The 23,646-nt window shown below is 42.0% G+C and overlaps 1 protein-coding gene across 1 annotated transcript in view; it reads right to left on the minus strand.

Moving 5' to 3' along the window:
- Nucleotides 1-23,646, minus strand: part of ADAMTS12 (ADAM metallopeptidase with thrombospondin type 1 motif 12) — a 190,483-nt gene extending 166,837 nt beyond the window's left edge. The window contains exons 1-2 of the mRNA XM_054809427.1: nucleotides 23,037-23,646; nucleotides 17,459-17,820 (exon numbers count right to left, since the gene is read on the minus strand). Of these exons, the coding sequence (XP_054665402.1) occupies nucleotides 17,459-17,820; nucleotides 23,037-23,160 (486 nt within the window). The 5' untranslated portion in view covers nucleotides 23,161-23,646. The remainder of the gene's footprint in view (nucleotides 1-17,458; nucleotides 17,821-23,036) is intronic.

The raw sequence follows: 23,646 nt of genomic DNA on the forward strand, positions 1-23,646 counted from the left end.
ATCTCATATAAGATGAGCACAACTGGCTCAGGCCAACATCTCTTAATCCCCATCCTATTTCCCAGAACTACCAAAGGCAGGCACCTGGAGAATAGTAAAATAGGACATTACACTTCCCACTAGTTCTTTCTCTGCCTTTTTCACACTGACTGATGAGAAATGCCCACTCTATTCTAATTTTAAATAAAAAGCATCCCCAGAACAGAGACTTAAGGGACTATGCAAACAGTCTTACTTCTCCCAATAATTCCCCCTGACTTGATATTCTCCTTATTTATGAGGCTATGCAACTGAGTAGACTTAAAGTCTTTGCTGTGGTATTTACAGTTTTATTGGCTTTCTCTACTACTCCCGAATGAAAGTTGTTACTGTCTTGTCCAGCACCTGTGGTACATCTTATCTCACCACACTGCCACTAGCCCTGCAAGTAGGTTTCATGCACAGCAGGAGGTTTCTGCTATCCGTTCTACGTTGAGGTCTGAACCTCTGCAATCACCAATTACTACCCCCTCATCCCTAGGGGCTGGATTCAGGTTCCTCTTTACCACTACCACATTAGACAAATCGGAAGACTATTCTGCAATCAGTCAGATATTACAGCCAGGAGAACGATGAGCCAAGGTGAGCTCCCTTTCTAGTCAATGGATAGGAAGAGTAGCAATGTCTAAAGCAGAACTGAGCATGGCTTGTCTTGACACCAGACAGAAGAAAGCCAGGTACCACTGACCTGCAACCTGTAACCCCAAATAACACAGTGGTCTGAAATGCACAGCTATCATTACACTTGATCTGTGTCAAATACTGTAGAGTAATAACTGCGTAAAGATGCATACTTACTCCTCTTACTACACACATATCATTAGTCTGCTTAGCTGGATACAACTGAGTGGGTAGAAAGGATGAAAGGTAGTTCCCAAATGCCTAACATGATTCTTCTCAGTCAGTAACACAGTGGTGCTTCACAGACTGTAGACATAGCATGTGAGTACATAAATTAGAGACCTGATTTAATTCTACAGTGGACAAATGACGGTGAGAAGTAATACTGAATTCACTGTGGCACTGCTACCAATCTAACATAGATAAACAGCTCAATCTACTGCCGTGGTCAGGTTAAATACCTAAAGAGAGCTTGTCTTGTAAGTAACTTTAAAAAAAGAGAAAAAGAAAAAAAAGAGGCCCTTAGCTCTAGTCTGGGGGGGGGGTGTGTTTGTTTGTTTTGGGGATGTTTTTTGGTTTGGTTTTGTTTTTAAGTTAGATCAGTCTGATCTCCTGGCTTGGACAGAAATGGGACCCAAGCGACTTGCTCAGTCAAAAATAGCCTGTATGAAGGCTAAGAGTCAGGAATGCAAATGGCAGACTGACAATTCACAAATTCCTGCACTTCACAAAAATCCACCCACTCTGAGTCTCAGCTATTATGCCTCATGTTTTTCTAATTTGGACTTTTAACTCCCCCAAGACTTATCCATTTACATGCTTTGTACATCACTGCATCTCTGTGTTCTGCATCTTGAGTCTTCACACTGTAGTGTCTGGGCGAAGAATGACTTCCCACACAAATGTTAGATGGTTCTTCGTAATTCAAAGAACAGAAATTCTACGCAATGGGAAAACACAGAATACTTGTCAAAGGATGAAAAACACAACTCAGTTTGGCTAGCTTTAGTTTCTATAAAGAAGCTTGACATAAACAAACTTGGCCCTTTTTTATGTTAAAATATCTAGTTGTCATTCAAGGTCTTTACAGAACACATTTCTTCACAAGTTTAACAATAATCAACTTAACTAGAAAAAGTACCATATAAAGCAACATTCATAGCCATAACATGAAGAGGCTATGCCAAAAGCTACTCTGTCATCTTGCTGGAAGAAGACATGTCCTAACTACAAAAAAAGGCCGAAAAGATAACACAGCTGTCTTGAAGACCATATTCCTTTCTAATGACCAGCAAAGCAACTCAGAGCATTGCTACAAAACAAATTTGATTGCCTAAAACCTCACCTGCAAAAACCAGTGTAGCTGATGATCTGGCATTACATATTTAGTCTCTCTTTCAACACATAGTTACTTCTTTTCCTGAAAGACAGTGATTATTACTGCAAGCACGGGCTTTGCGGTTAGTCATAGCTAATTTGTGCTCTCCAGTTTCATTCCCTCCTTCAATCTGGATTGCCTCCCACAGGAACAGTAATGGTCATTTAGCTTTATAACCCTCCTTGGCATCTCTCTGCTGAATTGCCACTATTCTCAGACTTTTGAGCTCTTCTCCAAAGCCAAGTGAAATCCATTTCCTCATTTGAAAGAGAACACTTAATTGGATAAACAGGTGGCATGTTGTCCCTGTAGCTTAGCTAGCAATAAAATAAGAAATATGCATTCCTCCTGGATAAGGAGAAGCCTTTACTACTCTACCTTTTTTCTGGCTGCTGGGATTGCAGTCCTACTTTGAAGAAATAGCAGTAGCCTCCTCTATGCTTTTTGATGCAAAAAAAGGTTAAATGCACCTGCCATTTTTTGACAAGCCTCTGCTACCAGGCTGTAATTTAACTAGATTGTATAAAGATACATCAAAAACTGTCAGCAAGTACTACGCCACTCTGAACTGACATGATGTAAAAATTTGTTCAGGGAAGAAATATGGCTTCTCTCTTTGGTTATGAGTTATGAGGAAAAAAGACAACAGCTGTTGTAAAATGTGTAGGCAATGCAGTTCAAATGCTTTGGTGTCAACTATAGACATGGCCAAGACTGTTTAATGCAGATTAAGATCTAATGAGGCCTTTGAGGACAAAGAGAAACAAAGGACATTCAGCTTCCATATGGAAAGCAAAGCCAGAAAGCATTTACTTTTAAAAGAAATCTCACAGCAGAAACAGCAGCTAATTCTTGTTTTCTATACTATGCACAACACAACTTTCAAGAGAAGGGTATCTATATTAACAATTAGATATAGCAAAAATACTCCAGGTTGGTGAAAACCTGGGTGTTACATTCCCTAATGCCATAAGAACACAAAAATGGACAGATTGGATTAAAATAAAGACCTCTTCAGCGCAGCTGCCTTCCTCTGGCCGCTTTCTTATGGAAAAGTTACAAGAACAATACAAGGATGAAAGGACACAATCTCTCACCTCCAGATGTTCTGGCAATCTTCTTGAGTCAAAGGCTGCTTTCTCATCACTTTGGTGGAGCTTTCCTCCATCAGTTGCTCATTTGATCCATTTACTATTCTGCCATCCAAGATATCTCATTGCCTGCATATTTACCCACCTTCCAAGGTCAATTTAAATGATATACTATGTCTCACAGTTAGTAATTCAGCATTTTTATAGTAACTCCTTTTGAATAGCACCTTTTCTTAGTGATATGTTGGGTTTTGTTAAATAATGTAGCTTCTCCACTACGGCCTTATCTCCTTCAACCATTTCTTTTGTTCTCAGTCACATACCTGTCCACAGAATCTCAGGAAGGCTTCCTAATTCCAACATGTTTGAAAAAGTTCTCAATTTGTGCACCTTTAACAAGCTCTTCTTCAAGATATTTTTTGCTTATGAACCAAGTTTTTCAGTTATTGTATCAGCTTGTATGTTAATTTTTGTCCTCCCCCCACTCCATAATTACTGCATTTACAAGAACTAAATTTTGGGTTTCCTTTAATTGCGTTTACTTCTTACTGTTTATTCCCACGAGCTTTTTGTGTTAGACTTTTTTAACAAAAGAATGAATACGATAACAATGAATTATCACTTGTCTTCAGCTGCCACAAAGATATCATTAAACAAGTCCCATACAACTTAAGTATTCTACCCTTCAGGCTGTTTCTTTTTAAGCCTTCATCATTTTTAAGCAGTCTCCCTTTTAGAAGTTAAACACACCCATAACAGACTCACACTAGATCTACAGGATTAGAAATCAGAGCTGCAACTCCAGCACAAGTTAATAGTTACAAATTATTGCTTGTAATTATAACAGATCTTAGAGGCCTAGTCTTAGATTTTACTATATTCAGCACAATGCTAACACAACATAAAGATATTTTTCACCCTAGTAGAAGGACCCCTGAGAGTCCCAGTGTGAAGAAGTGACAATAAAGACTGAAAAACACATTGTTTCCTTGTAAAATAATGAAATACAATGTATCATTAAAACAAGCGCAGTTTCTTCTTCCTATTTGTTTTGCACATCTTAACGCAGCAAGACCAGGGAGAGCAAATACTATGTATTTAATACCTGCTTGTACTAACATTTAAATACATAAGTAATCTTCCTTGTCAGAATAGGACCACAGATGAAAGAAGTATTCACTGACAGCTATCATAATAATAGCTGAGTTGGCTAAAGGAACTTAGCTAGAGGAAAGCTCAAATGAAGTACAGCAATCACAAAGGTAGTTATACTTTAGCAGCTGGTATATTATGCCACCTTGCATAGCACGCAAGGGGGAAAAAAATAACAACATCTCAATGATGTTGCAAGGAGCAGCTTTATTCCATTCACATTTCCCTTATCCATTTAAGATGCTTAAGAACATGGCCATTGACTAAGAAGAGGAGCTACTAGGCCAACTTTAATTGCCAAGGTAAAACAGGGACTACACATAAGACATCCACTCCAGGCTTCTGTGGGTGGGATTCACTATGGCAATTCACCATCACATTTGAAAGTCTTTTCTTCCAAGACATTAAATTTTCCCTTTCCTGAAGAAACAGCAGATTGGAAACCTACACTCTCACCCCAGAGAAATCTCCAAATGCTTTTTGCGTCCCACGCTCTCTGTGAGGCAGGCTGCTGTGGTCCACTGGTTTTATTCTATATACTGCTTTGCATTATAGCACTAACCCAGCTAGTTTGTCAGCCATCTATCAGCATACTGCACTCTGTCAGAAGTGCTTCTTTATATGGCAACTTTGCTAAAGAAAAGGTATATTTAAAAATCTACCTTATGAAAGAAAGATTCTTTCCCACCCACACAAGATGCAAGACTTAGCCCTATTTGTACTGAATAATACTAAATTTTTTTGTTTCATACTGATAACACCTGAACTGTCAATCTCCAATGCAGTCCAGAACAAGGGGCACACATTAAATTACCTCCAGATGGAGCCCAAAGGAACAACCCCATGTTTTGGCCTCCTCACTTCTGGCTGAAGTGCATTCTGAACACGACGTGTTCCCTGGCACACAGGGCCAGCCATAGCAGCCCCTTCACACTGCCAAACCTCACCTGCCTCCTGTGTGATGCTTCCCACGCCTAGGAAGCAGCAGCGGTGAGCACCAGTGTGAGGGCGAGGAAGCAAGACGGTTCCTTGCTACTCCACGTGGCTGCCCAAACAGATCCAGATACTTAACCACCTTCATGCAGCCCTCTGATACAACAGTGCACCGCAAGAACCAGGCGTGCAATATCTGCAGATGTTTGCTCAAGCCCTCTGGGGTTCACACACATTTCTCACCTCCTCTTTCCAGCCCTCAACTTCTTATTATTCCAAAACTTACAGCCAGTAGTGTATTCATGCCCTGAGCAGGAAGGGCTCCATGAAATGACACACAAAGGAGCCATGAAGGACAGTCACAGCCTATATTCATCAAATCCAAGCTCTTTCTTCATTTAACCACTGGCAAGTGGGCAGAGTTGTGAGGGGTAAGAGCAGTCACAGCACAGAGATTTTTGTAAAGTCAACAGCACCAAACTGAATTTTAACCTAAATGCACTCAAGTCTGCAACTTCCCCATACGCAATTATTATTTACATCTCAAGATACAGGCCCTCGAAGTCCCTGACAGTACTGGCAGCACAATGAAAATTCTGCCTTTAAAAACCAGTTATTAGATCATGGGGCAAACCATGGTATACGTGACCTAGAAAAATGTATTATTTCTGGCTTATTAGAATACATCATTATCAGAGACCAACAGATCTATAGAGAACTGCAGACACAATTTTCTTTCACTTAAAGGACCTGAGAAAAAAACCAAACCCATACATGTAGGAAACTATATGACAGGCTTATTTGTTTTCAGTTTAAGATCATGTTTCTAACTATGAACATTCCAGATAACAATATTCCTCTGCCAATCTTGCAAATACAAATTTGATGCATTGTAGAATGCAAAAACAATTTGCAATTAATAGATTGCCACCACTGTGCAAATTATAAACAATAATTATACAACATTCAAAACATCAAAGGCACTAGAAATATTTGCGTGGGTGCACTACGATATCATGTCTGTCATTCAACCTGATGGAAATTCAGCCCAAAAGAAAATCTACTAGTTCGGCTGCCCCCACACCCACCCTCAAAGTAACAGACAGCTGTAATCAGGGACTAATTAAACAAAATTTTTGGGATGGGAACAATTGTTTGAGATTTGCTGTTAAACTACTGGTATTTAGAAATATAATGCTGAGTATTTTTTCTGCCTAATTTTTTTTCCTCAAAAAAACTGCAGACTGAGATCAACTAAAACAATGTAATGAACAAACTGGGAGATTTTTTTCCCCAATACTTTTCATAAAGTAACATAAACTGTTTGCTACCTTTCATTTAGGAAGTTACTGAAAACTACATATTAAAAAGCAAAATTATACACAAAAATTTAGGTTTTGATCTAACTAAAGTTCCATTTGAAATTATACTGTGTGAGCATGTAGGGAAAACAAGAAGAAAAAAAAAAAACAAACCCCAAAAGTTTTTGTTCAGCAATAAAACTCTCCAAATTAAATCTAGTTGATCTGAAGTTACCAAAACTATTATTCATTGTATACTTTTTTGGCAGAGACACTTTTCTTAAGTGGTACACACAAACTGAAGCATAATGGACTTCAGAAAGAAGTGAAGTACTACCTACAATGTCATTTCAGCTCCATAAGTATCCACCAAGGGGATCTACAGGAATACAAATTATTTATATTTCTCTTGCTAACACAGAAGCAGGTTAATTCTTGACAGAGGAATTTCTGCAAAAGTAAAATAAATCACTTAGCAATTGTTTTTTTGACAAAACCAAACATGCTTTGTCCTCCACTACCTAGTTTACTATTTGTTTGTCCTGGTTCTGGCAAGGACAGAGTTAATTTCACAAGGAGCCAGGACAGGTGACCCAAGCTGGCCGGGGGCTATTCCATACCATGTGACGTCACACTCACCATAAAAGGGGCCAGTCGGGCAGAGCGGGGGCGGCGCAGTTTTGCGGCGCGGTTCCGGGACAGGTTGAGTGTCCGGTCGATGGTGGGATCGGTAAATTGTTCTCTGTTATCACCCATTGTGAATATCTGTTATCAGTACTGTTGTTGATTGTTTCCCTCTCCCTTGCTGTCCCAGTAACCTGCCCTTACCCCAACCCTCGAGGCTTTGCCGTTGTTTTCCCGTTCTCCTCCCCATCCCGCCCGGGGAGGGGTGAGTGAGCGGCAGCGTGGTGCTATGCTGCCGGCTGGGGCTAAACCACGTCATTGTTTGATCTGATCTATTCATAAAGACAGGGGGCCTGACTAGATCTTGATTTATCTATTTTATAAAGTCAAACTTGGAAAAAATTTAGGGGAATAGAAAATGAAGGTACAAACCACAGGTAACAAAAATGAAGAAAAACATTTGCTTGAACTATTAAGTTCCATTAGGCTCCAGGGCTATGGCCGTGTTAACAATGTTACCAAAGAACATATAGATTTTTTTCTTCATGTCATCATTCCTTCTGTGTACAGTTTGAATTAAAAATTAGTTTAGAGTCTGTTATACAGGATATAACATAGCTATAAGAAGTTATTCAGGAGAGTAAGGACAAAGGACAATCAATGAAGTGCATCAAAAGAGGTGTGACCAGCAGGTCGAGGGAGGTGATCCTGCCCCTCTGCTCTGCTCTGGTGAGACCCCACCTGGAGCACTGCGTCCAGCTCTGGGGGCCCCAGTACAGGAGAGACATGGAGCTGCTGGAGCGAGTTCAGAGGAGGGCCACGAAGCTGATCAGAGGGCTGGAGCACCTCTCCTGTGAGGACAGGCTGAGAGAGTTGGGGTTGTTCAGCCTGGAGAAAACAAGGCTCGGGGGAGACCTAATCGTGGCCTTCCAGTACCTGAAAGGGGCCTACAGGAAAGATGGAGAGGGACTGTTTACAAGTGCAGGAAGTGATAGGACAAAGGGTAATGGGTTTAAACCAAAAGAGGGTAGAGTTAGGTTAGATGTTAGAGAGATATTCTTCCCTGTGAGGGTGGTGAGGCATTGGAACAGGTTGCCCAGAGAAGCTGTGGATGCCCCATTCCTGGAAGTGTTCAAGGCCAGGCTGGATGGGGCTTTGGGCAACCTGGTCTAGTGGAGGGTGTCCCTGCCTATGGCAGGGAGGTTGGAACTAGATGATCTTTGAGGTCCCTTCCAACCCAAACCATTCTATTATGATTATACGATTCGAACTTCAGAAAGCTCCCCTGAGCAGCTGAAAAAGAAGGAAGATGTAATTCACTGTAAATTAATGAAAAGTGATACAGCATGGCATGGTGAAGGGGAAAAGGCAGCAGAGAAACAATCCTGACCTTTGTATATTAAACAAAAGGCTGTGACCTACCTGCTACTGTGCAGAAATAGGAACCTGAGCTGACATTTTCATGGGGGAAAAAAAAAAGCCTTGGAACAAGTCCATCTCAACAGCTGTCCAAAAAGGCTGTGTCAAATGTTTGGAATTACTAAGACACAAAAAATAAAAAAAAGAAGAGAAAGAAAAGAAAAAAAGAAAAGAAAAGAAAAGAAGAATACACCATGCCACTGAGTAAATCATCTCAAATAATGTGCTCAGTGTTTGACTGTTCATTGTCTCCAAGACAATAGCTTCAGGAAACATCAAATGAAGCTGATAGAAAGCTAGTGAAAAACAAAAGAAGCTATATCTAACACTATTTTTAAGTGTTATAATTCATAGTAAAGATTCATGTGTCTAGCACCAAGTGAGTCAGGGGAGACCAAGAAAGTACATGAAAGACTAATGTATCAATAGATTCTCAACACAGAAAGCATACCATATGAAGAAATTTGATCTGAGTTGAAAACAGAAGCAAGGGTGAACACATGGGAGACATCCTACTACCCTCTTCTTACTCTTCCCTAGATATTTACTTAGTCATTGGTGGACAAAGGATGCTGGAGAAAACATACATTCACCCTATCCACAGTTTCCAGTCTTATGATCTTGATGAGATTTGGTCCATGACTGTTCTAGCTAAGGAAACGGATAGTTAACATTGCATCCAAACAAACAGGTATTAAAGATTGGACTGAGCATTTAGAATTATCTTTATTTGAAAAATATTCATTTAAAAATGGAAAAAGAGTGGAATTTGAACAGAAGAAAACTTCAAATCAAAAACAGTGTCTGCATGAGCAGACAGTTACAACTATAATGGATTTAGACCTACTCTTGGGATTTTCATGCATCAACAAGCCTAAGCAGTTTTACTGAGGAGTTGCTGTTTGCCATGAGAATTGTAATGCATAATGGCTATGTTTAAACATAGGCACTGCTTAGCCAAGGCAACCAGCTTTTTTGTTACTACTTATTTACTTATTTATTTTTAAAGCTTGCAATTTCAGATGAGTCTTCATCCAGAGGATGCCCTGGAGCCAGTGTGTACATAAAGTGCATAAATATACCAGCCTAAATCGCTGAATACTTGAATTCTGTTGTAATTTACAAATGGGTTGGGAAAGTCCGTTGTTAAGTGCCAGTTTCTGGACAAGCCCAATATATCTGGCCATGGCTTGGTAACACCCAACGCATACGACAGCACAGAAGCCTTCTCAGCACACAGCATGGATCATAAACCAAGAGCTTTAGCTGCAGTGTAACTGTTCTGCAATGACAGAGCTACATATACAGACTCGCATGTGTGTATGTGTCTAACGTGTATATGTATGATTGCCCCCTGATGCTGATGCTGCTCCTCTCTGACAGACAAAGAATTATAAAGACAGGACTTGATCTTCAGGCTAGTTTTCAGCTGGTGCCAGAAGCCAGGCTCACACAGCTGCTGTAAAAGTACCGCTAGCCTATCTATCCTCTAAGTGCAAGAAGCAGACACAGACTATTTGGGTCTGTTTTTTACATTATCCATTGCTGTTTACCACCTAACAACCTGCCAATGTCTATCTACTCAGAACAGGGTCAAGACAGACTTTTCTTGGTACTTTTTTTTTTAAAACAGCTAGAAAATATGGCATGCAATTGGCGAGATTTGTCCCTATTAATTTCACATTATATGCATCACTGACTGGGTATGTAGGAAAGCTTCAGTTCTTCTCCTCTCTTCTGCTCATCAGTAATGATTACATACAAAGCACATGCTGTGATGGGCAGCAGGTACAGCACATTGTTAATATGGCAACCAGTGCAAACAATTCTGTTTACTTCCTTCCTTTTACCAACATGAAAATGGATTAAAGAAAAGGTCTATGAACAGCAGAACTATCAAAACCTCGTTTCCCCACAGATTTGCTTCTTACATATGCTTCATTTCCTCACTTAAAGCCATTTTCTCCAATATTTCCTGAATCTCCTCCTCCAGCACTCCTCACCTTCAGCTGGGCCAGGGGTAGCAATGCACCCTGCTCCATACCAGCCTATGTTCTGCTGAGCCCCTGGTCAACCTGCATGTGTGCATCCATCATTTCACTGATCAAAAGTTCCCACCGTTACCTACAAAATTCGTAAGAACTTAATGGCTTTGATATCCCCATTTCTCTTTTAGGTTGGGCTGAATTCGGCCAACAACTTCCAAAGCTACTAGAAGAAACCTCACATTATTACAGAATCAAGGCAAAGTAGATGTGGTGGTGGTTTTTTTTTTTAAACTTCTGGGTTCTTAACCTTTAGACTGAAGTCACACTCCCACAGTTTTCCCTCAGTAAACAAGATGTTTTTCATAAAAAAGACCACACTCATTAAATCACAAATGAAAACTTTTGGGGAAAAAAACCCCAGAAAACAACAAAAACCCAAAAATAATACACACACAGAGAGAAGATTCTTTAAAAAGACTCATGGAAACTGGAAATACGATTGACAGCTCCACATCCTATTAGCAAATAAGTAGGTATAAATTTAAACAACAGAATAAGATTTCTTAAAAATATATTAAAACAGTCTGTCTTTTGTATGCTCAAAAAATAGTTATCTTAAAGGAGACAGACATTCAAATCCTGGGTACTCCATTTAAATCAGTTCATACCAACTATTCCTTATTTTAACCTACCACATCAAAGACGGTTCTACTGAAACCTCACAACTACATTAAAAAAAACCTGCAGCCATACCCAACTTCTGGGCTAACAACTTCATATTGGTTAAAGGTGACAAGGCCAAGACCAGGAACCACAGACAGCCGGATTCTCATTTATTGAGATCACTGATGGATTCGTTTGACCTGTCAATTAGAGTATTTCTGCAGACAAAAGACTGGGGGAAGGGAGCTGGCAGATGGATAGTTGAAGTTCAAACACAAAGAAAAGGGATGGATGTTAAAGTACTGCAGTAAATACTAGTCAAAGTTTGAATGGTGAATCTGTTGGGGAAAATAAACCAAAACAACAAAACAAAGAAAAAAACTACCACCACACAGGCTATCTTTGGATCATCTTCAAAAAAACAAAAACACACAACACAACCACAACATTAGTCAAGCAAGGATAATATCCAGATTATTATTATTGTATGGAGGAAAATGGCAAACCAAGCATGATATAGAACAGAAGTGCAGGGTACACTGTATTTACTTTCTGTCTAAGTTTTTCTACTTAGAGCATTTTCCATACTACTGCCTAGAAGAAAGGTACAGCAGATACACCACAGGTTTACGTAGCAAGTCTTTCCTTCTCTACATATGCAGAACAAGCCAAATCACAACTTTGGAAGCTCCATTATATCCAACCATGGAGCAATACCCCTCCCCAAGGAAAAGGCTGGCAGCTTGCTTTCATGCCTGGCATTCTCCAAACACCTTATTCCTACATTTTGGCTCCAGCAGATCATCACTAGCTGGACAAACCAAAAGATGCTGCTGCAGAGATGTCACTGACATCTAAATAAGATGACACGACTGGCAGATAGGGCCACCTGCCATAATTTCAATCCATAAGCAGGACCCACCAAGTACTATAAGGCAGGGGAATGGAAAACAAAGTGAGAGACTCTCTTAGAGGAAGCAAGGAGAAATGAGTGAAGGGAAAGAGACCCCTGGAGAAGAACTTGTGTATTTGTCTCCCAGTACCCTTTTTCCCAGAATGGCATTCATTTATCTGAGGTAGCACAACAGGAATACACACTCCATATCTTAAAATTACAGCCACCAAAACAGCATGTGTGTCCAAATGTGTTCTGGGGCTCTACAGTTCCATATCAGAGATCACTGCTGAATCCAGTTTCAGGTGGTCACAAGTGCAGCTGAAGAAAAGGTTACATCCCGTCTTGCCTTAAGTGTATTTCAGCACTGCCACATACTTACCCACTTACCATAATTGAAAATCACTTGCATTTGAAGAGAAATAATTTTGTTGGTCACAGGTATACCACAAGGGAACAGTAAGACATGGTCATTTTTCTGGGCTATAGGAGTGAATGGTGCAGAACAGGAGCTTTGCGGAGCTCTGGTAACTACCTTAAACAACAGATTAGCAAACAAATGGTTAATAACCAACGAACCTCACAAATCTGGAGATACAGAAGCAGGTAAAAATCCCTACTGTACACTTAGCAACGCATTTAATTCTTCCACTACTTTAGAACGAAATATTATACAACTGTTTTAAAGAAAAGATTCCTTTAACCCTGAACTTCATCTAAGGAAAACACCAAGTATTCTGACATCCTGATGCAGGCTTTTTGTATCCATAGGAGAGGAAAGTCTGAACAGCAGTATTAGATCACTTTCACAGAGCACGCTAACAATGCAGTACTGCTACAGTACCTGCACAGATCTGTTCTACCTGGGACAGATCATAAGATGGTAACATGTAGGCCAGAATGGAAAAGGCATCTCACACTAACCAGAAAAGCTTCTTAGCATGTAGCAGGAGAACAGAGAACATGCTGATTTCCCCAAAACTGAAGCAAGTCTGCAACAGATAAAATACCATTGTTGGATTTTATGCTACATGGAGTGGACAAGATTAAGAATATAGGCTACACTGCATAAACACCAGAGCTTATTCTTAGGCTTCATATAATGGCGATATCCTGCAATAAGGAGAACAGTTACATTGGAGCAGAATTCATCCACCATTCAGCTTTTTGGTGACAAACTTGCCACATGCATTCGGGCAGACAGAGATAACCCACTTGCAGCACCTCCCATCAGCTGCCATATAAAGAGAAATGGTCATACAGCTACCAGTTAAACATTCACAGAGGGCTGCCTGACTGTGGCTGGGTGCAGAGAGAACTGAGGTGGGGGAAACCTTTCGAAAACCATGGGCACAGGCAGCAGACTTGGCCCAGTTTTCTACAGATCACCAGGGTATGGAGCAGCCACCAGGTTTGTTGTGTATGTCTGTCACTGCTAAAAAACAGCACTGTTCTGCATAGCTGGATTTTGAGAAGAGGAATAAATAAACAAACAGTGCTTCATGACTTTGTACTGCATTGCTGTTGCCTGGGCAGCAAATGACGACAGCACTTCTTGTAAACGCTGATGCCTATCGGGACAGAGGCTACCTTCTGACCAGCTGGAGACAGCCAAAGCACAACCTGTCCACAGTGCTACCCGAGGCCCAGTATGGCCAGGAGCCTACCAGGTACATGTGTACTGATCGTTCTCAATTTCCATACTAATGTTCTTCCATTGTTCTGTCATTTCCACGCTAATGCTTGTATAGCCTTTGAAGATAGAAGTATTACCAGAAGCGACTGTCGATTGACAGCTCTACACTGTAAACAAGTGTCAAGGAAACAAAGCCTTAATGATGCTCTGTCATCTAAAAATACTATAAACAATGTCTGTGTTACTGATGAATAAAAGAGGGCCTTGTTCCTAATGAAGAGGATAGACTATCAGAGAATAATTCGTTTCCCAGCTCTATAGGACTCAGTGCATAAACCTAGGCTATTCATTCAACTTCATTGAGCTCTGCTCCCTCCCAGCCCTGCTGAGGGGACAAGCTGACACTACTGCTGCAACAAGGGATCTCAGGACTAACACACAATTGGGAATTACGGCATTAGTATTTGCAAAATCTGCAGAAAGGCACTGTGGAAACATAAAGCATTATTAGAAGTGTGCCCTAAATAGTCTGCCAAGACAAATCCAAATATAATTTCCACTAAGGGAGATAAAAACCAAACTATTTTCTCCCTTTACTTCCTCTTGGAAATTTTCCTGTACCTAAGAGATTTCATGTCTGCTCTCTCCCCAAGTGCCAGTTTGATCCGTTTCTGGTGTTCCAGTAGCGACTTCCTCGCTGGTGTTTCCTCCTCCAACTGTAACCCAAAATAAACAGCGAGGTCTGCCCCACTCTTCCCATGTTAACACAGTCTCATGCATTATTCTACAAGACTCAGAAGTGCAAAAGACTAAACTAGACAACTGACCCAGAGAAGAAGAGACAGAGCTTACAGTATCATGTGTTTCAACCTGTTCAGAAGGTCATGACCTATTTAGCATGACAGAGAATCAAGGATATCACAAGGTGTTAGAAAAAAAATGGATTTGACAATTAGAACTGAGTTCCTCTAGATCTCTGCTAATTTGTTCTCTTTATCTTCTTGTCCGATTCTGCCCAAATCCCTTTATGAACATAGCCATTTGTTTCCAAATATATTTCTGAAAATAGATACATTTTTACATTTTTCAAAATTAACAATGTCATACAATGACTGTCCCCCCATTCTTATATCTCAAATCTGTCACACTGTTATTCCCCTTGCAGGCCATTTTGGGAACAGAGAAATACATAGGAAAATGAAATTTGTAAGACATCAGCATATTGTGTTTTCAAAACAACTAAGGAAATGCTGCAATTCCTAAGTATGATGACATTCTAGCTGAAAAAGCAACATACTATCAACCTAGAGAAGCGCTAATGGCAAAAAGCTCTTTCCCACATTTTGGAAGTGTCACTTTTCTTTTTCAATCATTTGTCAATATGATTTAGTCAAACAGATGCCCCTCAGAAAACCACATCTTCTCAGCTCCGTCCACTTGATTTATGCAGAAGAAATGTGATTCTGAAGAGTGTCACAAATAAAAACGAATATTAAGAGTTGTATCTTTGCTGCCTGAGTAATGCCCATGTAATACCAATGGAAGCAGAAATATATTTCAAAATAAAAACACAAGGGAGATGAAAATCCAGTTCTAGGTTTTCTATACTTTCAGTGCTGTGTATGAGTGATCTTTATGACAAAACACAAATAGACACCACACATCTTTGTTTTGTTCTTATTCACTGCTATTATCCTGGAAATTCAGGAACTTTCAAAAATGAACCAACTAGACTTCATATGAGAGGAAGTCATTCCAGAAAGAGGACTAAAACTAGGACTCCCCTCCCACAGGCATCTTTAGGATTTTATTTTGCCCCACTTCAGGCCAAATTTTTTTCTTTTTTTTTCCTTTGTTTTCTTTTTTTTTTCTTTTTTTTTTCTTTTTTTTTTCTTTTCGGGCAGGGGGCAGTGTTGCAAAAGATGACATATTCTTCAGCAATTCATTTGGACAAAGTTACAGGGTAACATTTCAACCATTTCCCACTAAAAATGTCAACGAAAGGGACATTCCAGTAAAACATATTAATCAAATCAGTATTTTCCACTAAGAAAGCAAAAACTTAGCAGTTTAGAGATCACACACTTCCTTGTCACTCATTACCATAGTAAATTGGTGCCTCATTTAGCTTATTAAAGACCATCTCAACAAAAAAAAGCACAGTATGTTTATCATTTTATAACATACCTGAACAGTCAAGCTAAAACAGCATCAGGAAAGGAACATCACTAATATTCCTGTTCCCCGTATTTGAAGGCTAAGATATAAGACAAACCAACCAAAGGAACTACTTGCATCATATCTCCTCCTTATTGACCATGTATGACCATAACATGTTTCAGAGAAGTTTTTATAAGCTGGTCCCCATTGGAAGAATTACTTCAAAAATCCCTGATCCTCATGCCTGTGGGACTGAAGCTTCTGACCTCAAGCAATGGTCTGTTTCTCCAGGCAACATGCCAAAAGTGTTATCAGCAGTTGTATAAGATTCCAAAGTTTCCCCATTTCATCTACCTCAGAGCTGTATTCATGTTGCTTTGAGTACAGTGCCAAGATAATTTTGTAATCCCCTGATTTTCCAAAGGTTCTGAAAGTTTCATACTGATCAATAGTGAGGAACACAATTCGATATTGACAGGCTGGCAGTGAAAGGATGTGCTTTACAGACACTCACCTTGTTGCGTTTAGGTTCAAGAATGAAACATCAGTCCCTAGCCTGTTGCAGACTGAGATGTGTTGGCCAAAAGGCACCAGTGCACTGCTCTATGTACTCTCAAATACCATCATATGTCACTCAAGGATCAAGGCACTAGAGCACATGCACACCGCACACACTTCATCACCTCTGCCCACCCAGTCCACAAACTCTTTGCATTTTGCCTCTCACAGATTACGTGTGTCATTTTACAGAGCTCCCTTCAGCATCCCCTTCATGCTCAGGCAGTTTGTCTCTTCTTCCCCTCCCTGACAAGACAGGTTCAGCCTTATTCTCTAGAACTAGAAACCTAAGCTATGGTAGTGCTAAAAAACAAAGCACAGCAAAAATAAGGTTTCCACTTTCTTGTCTGTCTGAACCACAGGCTGTTGAGAAATGTAAGACTTCAAGCTCCAGCCTTAGAAGTGCTCTTTTGAATGAGGGATGACTAGAAGCGGTTCAGGTTTGAATTTAAAGCTCTTGCTAAGGTTGCATCTACCCTACCATTTCTTTCTGAAGTTGCAGTGCAGTTCTGAAGCAAACCTCCCAGTTTTCCCAACTTACCATCAGTTGGTTTGATTTGCAGAGCAGTTTCAGTGCACTTGAGCTACATTCCTTTCAGAGGAAACTAAACCAGAAACTCATATCCAGATGCATAGCAAAGGCAATCCAACTACTAACAGGACGAACACAATGACTGGATATTTGGAAGGCTTCAAGCCAGATGAAGGGTATGTTCAGTCCAATTCACATGTTCAGAGATGTTCAGACCAGACCAGCAGAAAAAAAAAAATATAGTCAAAAGTAAACCTCAAGGGCCTTGGCATTAACTTCTGATTCTCTCTTCCAAAAATCCAAATGACATCCATAGAATTAAACTGATTCTGTCAGAGCATTATGTCAGTAAGGTATCAGATTGGCTCATCCAGTTTCTTAGCAGACGTATTCACATACCAAAGCTCTAGCTCAGTTCTAATGACACCAAAATTAGCACAGAACCCCAGTAAAGGTCACATCACTTACCAGGCCATTGCAAGTGCTGACTGCTGCTGTTCCACTCCCGGAACCTGGCTGCAACACTGTGCCAATGAAGTGGCAAGGAACTCCCGAGTGAGTTGCAATCTTCGCACTAGTGTGGTTGCCATGTCTTCTTTCTACTACGTAGTTATGGGAAAGAAATCCCATGTGGACAGTCAAGTTAAAAAACAGATCCTTCTCCTCATGGTTAATTTTGTAATATACCACATTCTCCTTTTTGCTGAGATCTTTCTTCTTCCTTGTGTTTGAGATGTGATGGTGTAAATTAAAAGAAAGGAAATGCCCACTTGCATCTACTCTCGCTGGATCAACCACGTGGTATTCTGGCAATGTCTTGATAAATTGCTCTGAGAGGAAGGGAAAAAAAAAAAAAGCAAAACTAGGGTGAATGCTAGCCTGTTCAGATCTCGCAAGATATAAAGGGAAACTCAAAAGTGACAATTCACCACACCATCCTACCAACACAACGGTAGGCAATGCACAGACCACGCCAATACAATCCTCCTTTTCGCTTTCTATTCTCCCATTACAACACTCAATTTAGAAGCTAAACATTCTTTTCAAGTATTTTGTCACCATTCATATAAAGGATTGACTATCACACCTTCCCAGTCCCACAAAAGCTGGGAACCCTCTCTGTCCTAGGTCACGTGCACAGAAGGTTCTGATCAAGGATATCCTCCTCACACATCCAGAAAGGTGACCACCTGAAGTAGGAGACAGAGCCTTATACACATGGGTTAAGACAACATAAGTAAATGGCTTGATAGACTGTAGCAATAGCACCTCAGTAGCATCAGCTTTAGCAGATGTTGCCGCAGAGGAGGGAATTTTAAAGAATGGTTTGAAGCAGAATGAAGTAACCATGCCCTTTTGTATAAGGGGTTACAACCAGGGGAAAGATTGGATGCCTTATCACTTGTCAGAACAAAAGCGTTACTGGCATTCTTATCTCCTGCTGTGAAACAGAACAAACAACACCTGTTCCCAATTTTATATTTTTTAAAATCAGTGTAAAAACTCAAAAGCCCCAAGCAAATAACATAAATCCACGTAAAACACAGTCCCTAAGAACTGATACCCTAAGGGACACGTTTTCCACTGGTATACTTGACTTCAGCCCAAGAAGTCAGAGTCTGATCTTATTTCATTGAAAAGAAATTGTGAGGATACATGTCATTACAGTTCCTCTTTCCCCTGGGCTATTCTTTGTTCCCAAAGCCCCAGCCACTTATATATGAAATGATTATGCCTCATTCATTAATTAAGCTGATTAACAAAGCAATTAGCCTGCTCCAGGTACTTCCAGAGCAATTTACTCGTAGGACTGTCTCTCCTACTAGTTACACTTCTCTCTCCACTACCAGCACTTTCAAAGTCACACCAGATAAATCATGCCCAGACAGGTATCTGTCCAGATGCATCCCCTTCAGGAAAGAACATATCTCCTTTGTCCTCATTAGCTTCAGTATGAGACACGGCTGCTTGTGCTTCCTCAGGCCATGGATCCTTGAGACACATGCACTAAATCACTCTTAATCAAAAAAACCCACTCTACACACCAACACCTCCCCACACACAAAAACCTAAAAACCAAACCCAGAAAAACAGCCACACTAAAAAACCACTTCCCAGCACATATACAAAACTACATGAGAAATTTGGCCTTGTCTCAGTAGCACCTTTATTTCAGAAGCAAGCTTATTCTCATACACAACAGATACCTCTGTAAGCAAGCCTTCCCACCAGCCTACAATGACTTTGTGCCTTTGCAGGACAAGCCACAGTAGTGGGCTTTTAAATCACCACAGTGGTGGGTCTTGACAACACAGAGACTAACACCTACCACAAGTTCTGAGAGACATCTTCTGCCCTTGTCCACCTAAGTACAGTGGGGACTGAGACATTGAAAACTCAGTCTACACCTTCATGCCTGCAGTTTACACCGCCTGTAGATAGCACAAAAGGTGCCAGCTGCCTGACAATTTGGCAGCTGAAGCTACACCAAGGTGCTCCCTTCCTCGCGTTCCACAGAGAAGCAAAAAACGGCCAAGGGCAAGAGAGGAGAAACACACAAAACATGGCTTACCTGCAAGAACTGAATTACAAGGCTTCTGGGAAGTCCCACATCCCATATAGAGCTAGCAAAGACAGGCTAACAGAGAATGCTGCAAGACAAGGCTCCCATTTCTCTGGTTTTCTGCACAACTCATGAAATAATCGAATTAAATGCCTGAAGGAAAACTTACTCATTTGCTGTCACTGTGCAATCTGCCTCTGCTTGATGTCTTTAGCTTATTTTGTTGTGGCTTAACTTTTAAGCTCTGTGCAAGACCGAAGACTTGCACTTTTGGACTTCAAACTATTCAAGGAAGTTTTTTATTTCATCACTAGAGTAATCAGTGTGTAGAGGTTAGGGTAAATTAGACATCATCAACAGTAAAAGGGAAAATCATGCCTTCGCATCTGGTGGCAACAGGATTATCAAGGTGGAGAAGTCTAAATTCTTCCACCCACTCCTTAAATACTTATTTCTGAATGCTAGGCACTGGAGAGGGAAATTATCTTGCAATAATAATATACTGTAATATAACTGCAGAAACAAATTATTAAAAAGTAATCTTATTCCCTCAGGTCTTTTGGAAACAACACAACAAAGTTTAACAAGATGATGCTAAAGATATTTCTGCAAGTAATCATTATCAGTTTTATCTAGACTGTTGGGTAGAGGTTAGCAAAGGCAATCCTACCAATAACAGAACAATTTACTGAGCTCCACATTAAGCCTAAAATACCACTTGGCCTTTCTAGCTGGAGAAGACTCTAAAACAAAGACAAGAGACAGAATTTTGGTGACACCTTTCATCCCTCTAGGAAAGAATAACACTCAACTAGAAGGGAGAGGCAACAAACCAAGCAACTTAATACATGCAATCCACACTGCAAAAGAATAAGGGTTGTATTCTTCAGTGCTGACTGCCTCAATTTTCCTAAACTAAAATTAATTTATATTAAAACACCACAGGTTCCCACAAAACTTAGTGCCAGTAAACATTAAATGGAGGTAATCTATTCCAATGCCACTGACGAGCCTTGGGACTGGCATGCCACAGTATTCTACTTGGCCACCTAGAATATTCTCTACTCCAAGGAAATCCTGCCTGTTGAGTGGCACTGCTCAGGATTTATGGGCCAGGAAAGGGAAGACTTCCTTGGGTGGCTTGTGTTACTCCAGAGAACACTCTGTCTTTCCACAAGTGCGGCCTGAGCACACTGACTTGCTTCAGTGCCACGAGTGAGACCAAAACATCACACTGAGCAGGACATGTTCAAGTCAGCACTTTGCCTTGAAATCATGATGTTTGCACAGGCCTTTCTGGGTACACGGGACAAGCAAGGTTCAAGACCTTCACACTTCTTCGAAAAGTCTAAGAATTGTTTAAGTTGTTGGAGAAACATTCCCTGGAGACCTTCCTAATTCTGCATCATTAAAAACATCTGATAATATTCAAAACCACTGTTGTCTGTTCTGCTCCTCTGTGGACTGAAACTCACCACACACAGCAGAGAACTGCCTATACTAAGAATGGCTGTACACAAAGTGAATAAACTAGGATAAAGAGAAAAACATACGTGGTTTGTCACGCAACAGGAAACGCACAATTTCTTTTAGACAGATAACATGTTTTCTTACAATATTCCTTTAAAATGTGACACATCATCATTGGCCATTGTTTCATCCCCTTCTTTGTAGTTCATCTACATCTGCCCCTCAGACCCTCTGGCTTCTTTTCAAATGATTCCTTGAGATAGGAAGTAGCCTTGCTCATCTCTGTAGGAAGCATCTTCCACAGCCAAAGAGAGACTCTGTACCCAGGAAATAACCCAAGCTGCAAAGCCCCAATCACAGGGAGCAGGTCTCCAACATTCAGCAAGGGCATCCTTAACTGCTCCATCTGCCACACTTGTCATGGATGTGGAGGGAGCACAACACTTAACAGGCACTTCAGCTATATGAGACACAAGTTTTAGTCCTTTGGACTTAGCACTGCACTCAATCTTTCTTTGCAAAAAATTAGCCAAATTTTGAACTGTTCCTTTACAAAAAGCTATCTGTAAACTCTTGGTAAAGCTTAGGTTTTCATGGTTAGAAAGTTAAATTAATTCTACGTTCACTTCCAAATGGCTGGTAATTAAACAGTTACTACATGCTAACGTAGTCATGCCTATTCTGTCCCACGTAGAGTCACAGAAATGCAATAATTGTTTGCATTCACTTTAAATGAATCCAACAGGAACTAACTTTAGGATAATTGTTCACTTCTCAGGCAGCTTACTTAACCACTTTTCCTTTCCATGATCTCTGAGGGACACAGGAGATTTTCTCCTCTGTGTTCAAGCTCTCCCACTGACAGCACCACAGCTGTTGATTGTATCAGGAAGGTTTTCAGGAAGCAAAACTTCTTCCTACACTTTCCAGTCTTCTACCACCAGGCAGAGTCTTCCAGCTAACCATAATTACTCTCATGGGAGCTGCTTCTCTGATTTTCCTTATAACAGGCAACAGGATAAAATTCGTGAGCTAAGCTCCCCCAGCGCAGTGTGCAGTCAGTACCAACTACTGGAATAACCTATCTGAGGGGGCAGCCTCAAGAGACTGCTCTCACAGATGAATCAGGGAGTGTAGTGACAGAACAAGGGGTGATGGGTTTAAGCTGAAGGAGGGTCGATTTAGATTAGATGTTAGAAAGAAATTCTTTACTGTGAGGGTGGTGAGGCACTGGAACAGGTTGCCCAGAGAGGCTGTGGATGCCCCATCCCTGGAAGTATTTAAGACCGGGTTGGATGGGGCTTTGGGCAACGTGGTCTAGTGGAGGGTGTCCCTGCCCGCAGCAGGGGGGTTGGAATGATCTTCAAGGTGCCTTCCAACCCAAACACAAACCATCCTATGATTCTATGAAGCCTCACTCTTAACTTAGTATCCTCACTGAATATGAACAACAGTGGGGTTTATATCCTGATAACACCAATCCCTCTGTAGTTTGGGCTGCTACAGTACAGAAGTGATGGTTTAAAAAAAATTAAAAAATCAGGGCAGTAAACTTTCTCAGTTTAGTAGTGCAAAACGATTCAGGTGTTTAGAGAGATGCCTCTTAAGGGGGAAGATGATCAAAAAGCAGGATTTAGCAATATTTTCATCTACACAGTTCAATTCAACGACTTCCAAAAAGCAGCGGCAAGGCACAGCCAGAGCCGTGTGCTCTCACTGCAAAACTTTAAATGCAAGTCTGGAGCAGCCAGTCCCAGGAGGCGCCGAGGGCAGCGCTGCGAGCTCCTACCCCGCAAGAGTCCGGGCAGTAACGCTAACACCAAACCGGGGGCGGCGGGGAGCCGAAGCGGCGAGGTTTGCCGCCTCTCCTGTCCAAGCAGCTCCAAGGAGCTGTGACTCGACCAGCGGGCAGCACCCCCGCGGGGAGGCTGCTCGGCGGGGAGCCGGCGGGAACTCACTCTCACGCCGTGGCCGGGGAACTCTCCGCACCCCAACCCGCCCGCCACCACTGACCTTGCGTTCCGTCGGGGAAGAGCGAGCTGCCGGCCGGCGAGGCCCGGCCCAGGCAGAGCGCTTGGACGTGAAGGACGAGGAGCCAGAAGATGTGTGCCGCCCGGCTTCGCGGGACACATGGCATGGTGCGGGCAGGGAGCTCCGAGCGGGGCGCCGCGACCGCCGACGCCTAGCCGGGCCGCGGCATGGCCGGGCGGCGGGGCAGCGGCGGAGCGGCCTCCCGGCGCCGCCGGGACACAGGCGCCGCTCCCCAGAAGGGCTGCGCAGGGCCGTCCCGGTGTCTGGTTTCTGCCGGCGGAGGAAGGAGGGCTGTGGGGAGGGAGCCGCTCCCGGAGCCGCCGGGGTTAACGCGCCGGAGCGAACCGGGCCGGGCCAGCGGGGAGGGGAGGAGAGGCCGCCAGCGGGGACTGCCGCCCCCCCACTCCGCCCTCCACAGCGGCAAAGGTGGGGCGTTAGCCCAGGCAGCCCTCGGGGAGGGCCGTCCCGCACAAGGCAGCGTCGCCTCCCCGCCCCGGCCCCACACCGCGGGTCTCTGCTGAGCGGTCGGGGCAGGAGCCCGCCGCGGCCTCGCAGCCCCGCACCCGCCCAGGCAGAGGATCCCCCCCGACCC

Source organism: Grus americana, chromosome Z (genome assembly GCF_028858705.1).
Source record: "Grus americana isolate bGruAme1 chromosome Z, bGruAme1.mat, whole genome shotgun sequence".
Taxonomy (NCBI): Eukaryota; Metazoa; Chordata; class Aves; order Gruiformes; family Gruidae; genus Grus; species Grus americana.